This window comes from Coptis chinensis, chromosome 7 (assembly GCF_015680905.1).
Source record: "Coptis chinensis isolate HL-2020 chromosome 7, ASM1568090v1, whole genome shotgun sequence".
In the NCBI taxonomy this organism is placed as follows: domain Eukaryota; kingdom Viridiplantae; phylum Streptophyta; class Magnoliopsida; order Ranunculales; family Ranunculaceae; genus Coptis; species Coptis chinensis.
The window spans coordinates 24333527-24341250 of NC_141462.1; the positions used below are offsets into that span (position 1 = coordinate 24333527).

A 7724-nucleotide genomic window follows, 5' to 3' on the forward strand; every position below is an offset into this window, starting at 1 on the left:
TCAAAGAAATTTTTAAAAATCGAGGAACAGAGGGTACCATCTTCACTGAGACCTATAAGCTTTGTGGAAGTATCAAAGAGCAAGTCCAATGGAGAGCTGCTAAAAGTTGTCACCTAAGTTTTTTTGGCAGGTTTAGCTAGGCAAGTCAAATTTGGCATGTGAAAATCGAAAAACAGTTCCAATGGGGTTTTAAAATTGGAGTGCCAAATTGATACGGACGGCAGAAAGTCTGCCCTCTGTCCAATATTTTCGTAACTTAAGTTGAAAGTTAAAGCACAGACGGCAAAAAGTGTGCCGTCCATCGAAATTTAACATACAGACGGTAGAAACTCTGTCGTCCGTCTCCCGAAACATAATTATGGCAGCTACTAGACAAAGCCACAGATATGGTTGGGGTTTATCACAGCAGCCATCTTTAGGACCCTTCTAGCAGCGCCATTGGAATGACATTTTGGTGTTTGGGGTGGTATATGGCCCTTTAGCAGCCCATATAGCACCCCATTGAACTTGCTCTAAGAAGCTTTATATAGCTGGATGTTTGAGCCTAGCATTTTAAGTTTTGGTGGAAGATAGGTTTAGACCCACAACCATCAGTTTCCAGGCCATGATCTTGCATCTTACACTTCTTAGGAACCTCCACACAAACAGGAAGTTGTGCGGAATGAATTACAGCAGATAGAATAATTTACAAGTTAAAACTCATATCACACTTCCCTAATATAATGTGCCATTAAGTAATACATTCATATGGAGAGAGAGAGTGTGTGTGAGTGAGTGTTCATTTTTCATAATATTCTCGATAGCAGCAAAATGCTAGTACGTCTCTATGCAGGATTTCTATGAAGATTAATAGGGATAAATCATTACCCAATCCCCGTGAGCGAAGGCAAAGATCAGCAGAGGGTGCTGTAGGGCTCCCTTCGTTCTCAAAACATAAACATCAAGACATGCACGTCCCAAGCTCCAAACTAGTTGGGACCCCATTGCAAAAGCAAACAGCTGAAGAAAAGGATTGTATGAAATGATCATTACAAGTTGCAGTAATGATGAAATGACATGAGTTTGACCAAAAAAAAACCTAGTGATCTTTGGTCCCTTGCACGGTGACATAAAGGTATGCCAAGTTGCCAACCCAGGAAATATTGACTATACACTCAAATTTCCAACGATTCCACAGACGATATGTACTGCTAATTGACATCTCTGAAGTATAGTATGTGAAGTACTGTGGCATTGAACATAAAACAACCAATGAGTCTACCACAGGTCCAACAACTGAAAATACGATGTGAACAACTGCAATGGACATTGAATTCAAAACAAGCAAGATCACACCCTATCAAAAGAACTAAGCAACATCAGTACATCAATGTTACTATTCTGCAAGTTTAAACTATCAGCATTCATTGCGGAAGAGTAGGAGCACACAAGGAGTTTTCTCACTTGCTTCAGCTCCCATACTGAAAGTTTGACTTAGTTGTTCATGTCAAAAACCTCATATATATTCCCATTCAACCGTATCTTATAGCTCTATCATATTGTAATTGATCAAGGTTATATAAGAAGGTGTTGCAGAGTTCTTTGAAGGAAGAATGAACGATCATAATTTGAGCATTCCACATTTTGCGCATCCAATCAAGTCGGCAATTTTGTTTCAACTTTTTCATGGTTACATAGAAGCCATAGACTGAAAATGCATCACGATTTCTTATCTTCATAAATAAACCAAAATACAAATTAACTAATTTAGGGCTATATCGTGAAACCTTTAAATAGAGTTGTTAGAGCATCATGCGTTGTGATATTTCATTTTCAATGTGACAGTTGACAATTTTTATAGCAATTTTCGTCACCAACACGTTGTCAAATGATCGTTTTGATTTTAAGAATTGTCAAAACTGGAAGCCAAATTGGTGAATAATATAGAAATGGTGTGCACGGGACAACTTGACCCGTCCAAGAGTGGGACGGGACTACTTTAGCCATCCAACATTTTTTTGTTTTTTTTTAATAAAAAATTCAAATATGGAACCAAAATAGAAATGTCTTGGGCTTTTGTAATTTGGCACGGGACAACTATTCCCGTCCAAAATTAAAAAGCAAATTTTGCCCAAAATGCATTGGTTCTTCCCTTGAATTTAGAAATTTTGAACTGCCAAAACTGATGAGGTGTCACAACGCAAAATGGAAATGTGTTGATGATGATCTTAGCGGTGAACTTATAGCCTCAATTAAGAACCAGTGATTCTAAAAATCGGAAATCGGAAAATCGGAAAATCGGAAAATAATTTTATCTCAAGCTAAAACAAAAATATTGAGAAAAACAAGGGAAGAACAAAAAATAACTTGTAACCAAAATGGTTCACAAGCCTAAATTCTAAACGCCTACACACAAAAGGAAATACCTAAAAACACAGATTCGTTGAAAAACCCAAATAGAAAAAAGGACTTGCTTGAATCAACTAATGTGCAAATACACATACATTTCTCATGATTCGTGACCAAACGTTGAGCAACCCAAACATGAAATTTTTTGCACAACAAACTAATAACTACCATTATCATAGGGGCTAGTTTGGATACCCACATTTATACTAAAACAAAAAAGGTCCAAAACTTTACCAGAAAGTACTTAACATATAATGTCTGAAAGCAAAATCCGTAACTTCAATTGAAGCAGAAGCAAATAAAACCTGCCCAAGTCTCAAAACCAATCCACTCACTGTCCCTGGCCCTCCTATCAAACTCTTCACTTTTTTCCCCTCTCTCTCCCCACTTCACCAAAACCAGTTTCAGTGATTCAACAAAGGGGTTTTGAGGTAAATGAAAAAGCATGATGGAGATGTTCACTAAAGGTATTAAGATTTGTTTTGTCTTTTCTCTGAATTAAGTCACTTTGCTGGTTGTTCTGTTCAGTTTGAGTTTCTTGAATTGGTGCTTCTTTAGCGCTTTTTTGTCTGTTTGGGCTGGGCCTGAATAACTTCATCTCAGTTTGGTGTGCAACAAATGGTACATATGAAAGATCGGTGATCTACGAATGAAGTATATGGCTAATGAAATCTGTAGAGGCTTCTTCCGGAAGATACGGGCCATCACCATTAAATTGTAAAAACCGAGGTCGCTGGCACTTGATAACCTCGTTTTCTTGTTTGAAAAGAGTCAAAGATGCTCAAGAACGTCACCAACGACGTTCTTGACTAGATTCAATAAGACACTGACTACAAACCAGAACAGCACTCCTAGCGAAGCTATGCAGACAATGTATACATTCCAATGTAAGCAGTATCGGAATCCGTTTTCTGAAAGATCCTGGCTTTCAAAATTTTGTTCTTAAATTAATCACGTTTCTTGTTTCTCCACATTGATGGGCTGATATGCGCTTACACAGATATTGCATCGAGAGGTTCACGAATCAATATTCCTACTAAGACTGATGCAGTAAAACAGAAAGACAACATGTATAAATTCCTTTTGCATATTAGGAACACCCAGGGCCGGCTCTGAGATTGTGGGGGCCCAAGGCAAATTCTTAAAAAGGAACTAAATAACCTATTATTTATACTACAAAAATATTTTAAATGCCTAATAAGCATCCAAAATTATTTAGTGTAGTTGGTTGCTATTCTAATTTCTCTATCTGTGAGTATTTTTGTATCCAGATCATTTGATATATAGTAGATAAACCCGGACCCAAGCACTGAATGGGGGCCTTATTATTGGGTTTTGACTCGGGGGCCCTAGGCGGCCGCTTAGTTGGCCTTGCCCCAGAGCCGGCCCTGGGAACACCCAAAGAGTAAGGCGTATGGTATAGAACTATTAACATCTAAACTTAAGGAGTATAATGTGTGCCTGATTGACTGTGTTAGACTGAGTGAGTGAGGAGGAGCCCGTCTTCTAACTTCAAATTCAAACAGATCCCAGCATCCAAAACGTAACAAGAAAAGATATGGCAGTGAGGAACCAAGCGATGAAAGCCATAGCTACACAGACTTGGAGTCTGATGCAACAGATTGGAACCTGACTGCAAACATTCCAATCTGTAGCATATAAAACTGTCACCGCACCTGATGAGCAAGCTGACGCAAGTGAGAGAGTGGCAATCACCTGCATTCAATTAACTAAAGAGTATCAGTTGTCAATGGAACATTTGAAGAAAATGAGAGCAGAGACTACCATATATCTTTAGTGAGATCTATAAGCCTTTTGGAAGTATCTAGAAGCTCTAGACAGTTGAATGTATGAGCCTAGCATTTTAAGTTCAGGTGGAGGGTAAGTTTAGGCCCACAACCATCAGTTTTCAGGCCACGATCTTGTATTTTACAAATCGTAGGAACCTCCACAAATACAGGAAGTTGTGTGGAATGAGTTACGGCACAGTGAATGATTTACAAGTTAAAGCACATAACACACTTCCCTGAAACTATATAATGTACCACAAATTAACTAATACATCCAGAATGGAGAGAGAGAGGGAGAGGGAGAGACAGAGTGATGTGTGTGTATGTCAGTTTGTGTTCCTTTCTCTCATAATATTCTCGAAACAATAAAGGTTTAGTTCAAGCAGACGTGTCTCAGAATTGTAGCTGCAAATTGATAATATGTCTCTATGCAGGATATATATAAAGATTTTAAGAAGGATAAATCATTACCCAATCGCCGAAAACGAGAAAGGAGACTAGCCCAGGGTCCCGAATGTCTCTCTTTATTCTCAAAGCACAGACATCAAAACATGCAAGTCCCGAGCTCCAGAGAAGTTGGAGCACCATTGTAGCAAGCAACCAGCTGAAGAAAAGGATTCCATGAAATGATCATTACAAAGTTATAGAAGTATATTCTACCTCAAGTATAATCTACATGATAAGTGACACATTAGCAGTATGCCAGTATATAACTGTCTCAGACAACTGTCAAACAACTAATTCCAGCTTTGTAACTAACTTAGAATCCTCTGCCTATTATAAAGAGGTTGTTATAGTCATTAAAACTCAAGTAATGAAATCACAAAATTCCTCATCCTCTTTTCTAAGGAAATGACACGAATTTGACAACAAAACTAATGATCTTTGGTCCCTTGCATGATGACATAAAAGGTCCGAAAGCCCAGGTAATATTGATTATCCTCAAATTTCCAAGTGACGCCACTGATGATACTGCTTATTGACATCTCTGAAGTCAATGAATCGTTATAGCCTTACAGGTCTATCGATTCAAAGTTCAATGTGCAGTACTGCAATTGGCACTACGAATCTATCATAGGTCCGTCACTATGTGAAGTACTAGGGGCATTGATATCAAACAACCAAGATTACATACTTAGACAACAAGGCAATATTCATTTTCTCATTCACAAAAGTTAAGGAAATTAACAGTCACCATCATTTAAGGAACAGGAGCCGGTCGAGCACACAAAGTTTTCTCACTTACTCCAGCTCTGGTTCTGAATGTTTGGCTTAGTTATTAGCTACATCATGTTTTAATTGGTCGAGATTATAATAGGGTTTAGTGGAGTTCCTTGAAGGAAGAATGAACAAACGTAATTTTGCATCCAATCAAGTTGGAAACTTTGTTTGATGTTATGCTGACATAACTAAATAGAGGTCACTAGGATTAAAATGCATCATGATGTGTCATCTTCATACATAAAGGAATTACTATTGTATTAACTTAGGGTTACTACGTAAAACTAACAATTACGACTATCATGCCAATACCAAATGCAGATAAATTAAAAAATAAAAGGGAAAGAATTACCAGAAAGAACTGAATCCTAAACTATTGAAAGCAGAAAGTGTAACTCCAATTGAAGCAGAAGAAAATAAAATTTGGCCCACTCTCAATAGCAACCCACTCACTGTCCCTGGCCCTCCACTCAAACTCTTCATTTCTCTCTCCACTTCAGCATGGAGATGTTCACTAGGGGGATTTTTTTCTTAATTAACTCACGTTTTTGGCTCTTCTGTTGTTTTCCAGTTTCTTAAAATTGCCTGCATGCCCTGCATTTATTGTGCTCCGGCTTTTCCTTTCTTTACCGCCTTTTTGTCTATAACTCTATATGGGCTGGACCTGAAATCCTGAATAACAACGGAATCAGCAATAGATTGTACTATTGTAGTGAAATGATTGGTTTCAAAAACTTCGATGCTAAAAGCCTAAAACCACTCCAGACAGATCGCGGGGAAAAATAACTCTCAAAACCATTTTCTTTTAATCACTCACAAAGTCACAGAACCACATAGATAAAAAGTCAAATATACTAATATACTCCTGAGGCGAAATTAAAAACGGGTTGATTAAATGAAAAATCAAGTATACCCTGGTACAAAATAATAAACGATTGGGTCCAACCGAAATGACCCGGTGTATATAGTATAAACAATTATTATTATATACTGTATATCTATCTAATAAAACACAATAGTGTGGGGCCCATGAGTCTCCATCCAAATTCTGGGTATCGTTTCTTTTAAAGTTGTGGCATGATACTTTTCAAATTCATCTAGGTGGTGTCTTTGATTTCTAAGCTAATAAGCGGTTCCACGATATCTCTTCTTCTTCTAATTTAGGATAAAAAAAAAATAATCATTTCCTTCCAACATCCGCCTCTAACCGCCATCACTCCCACCCATTTTCTCATCTTGTCGAGAACCCGCGGTATCGCCTCGGTTTAGAACTTCGCGATATCGCCTCAATTTCGAGAACTTCAAGCGATGAACCGGTATCCACGCCTCGGTGTGCTTTTCTTTCCAAACAACCACAACCCCAAAGTGAGTAACGAAGACCTTTCTTTTTTTATTTGCTTTTTTTGCACCCCAATTATTTTCCCAATTGTTATCGTGGTCCTTATCATTGGATATTGAAAACATTCATATATTCGAATTGGCTAGGTCCATAAGTGGATTATTTTAATACTTTAAAAATCCAACTAAGTATAACTTAATAGAACTTCTCGGTAATGTTTTTCCGTTTTGGAATAGCTGATGTGGGTTCACCCTTTCATACATTCTATGATGTTATGTCTTCAGTACTGTTGAAACATGGACAAAAGCTTCAAGCAACACCTGCTATAACTTCTCAATAATGATATTCCGTTTTGGAAAAGCTGGTGTGGGTTGACCCTTTCATATTTTCTTTGGTAATATTTGATATTCATTTTTTTCCCTTTGGGATAAACACTTCTGCCCTTGCCTACAAGCAGACACTAATCTTAGTAATTGCATTCAAGGGAATGTGATATGCATTATTTGAATTTTTTTGGTATTCACCTATGTTGCAAATAGTAGTAGTCAGAGTATCTCTAGAGTAGTAGTCAAGTATCTCTAGACACAAAAGAAAATAAATTGTCCAAGAGTTATGAAAATAAATGTGAGGGCAGTAGGATATGAGGTAGAAGTGTCCAAGAGGTAGCCATGAACCATCTACTGTTAGTATCTTTGTGGTATCTTTTGATGCCTTTAATCAGCATTCTTTGTCATCTGTCTATATTGAACCCTCTGACTTTAGTTGTGCAAATGTTAAGTCTATATTGAACCCTCTGAGTATGTTGTTTCCTAACCACCTTAACAATGGAATAAATTTTTTGGAGTTCCCACAGAGTGTTTTTGTGGTGTCCATGTCCAATAGTGATTGTAAGCGTCAAACTTCTTCACGCCAATTAAACAAGACGAACAAATGCATCGAGCGTCGAGGTAGCGCCATTGTTATATTCATTCTTTGCTATAATAATA

General features: G+C 37.6%; 1 protein-coding gene across 1 annotated transcript; it reads right to left on the reverse strand.

The window, feature by feature from the left end:
- Positions 1–2595: 2595 nt before the first annotated feature.
- On the reverse strand, positions 2596–6235 carry LOC147486729 (CASP-like protein 5B2). Its single transcript, XM_086572397.1, has 3 exons — positions 5752–6235; positions 4650–4782; positions 2596–4104 (listed from the first exon to the last, which is right to left on the reverse strand). Exons 1-3 carry the CDS (start codon positions 5880–5882, stop codon positions 3907–3909), a joined length of 462 nt encoding a protein of 153 aa, XP_086428523.1. The 5' UTR covers positions 5883–6235; the 3' UTR covers positions 2596–3906.
- Positions 6236–7724: the final 1489 nt, after the last annotated feature.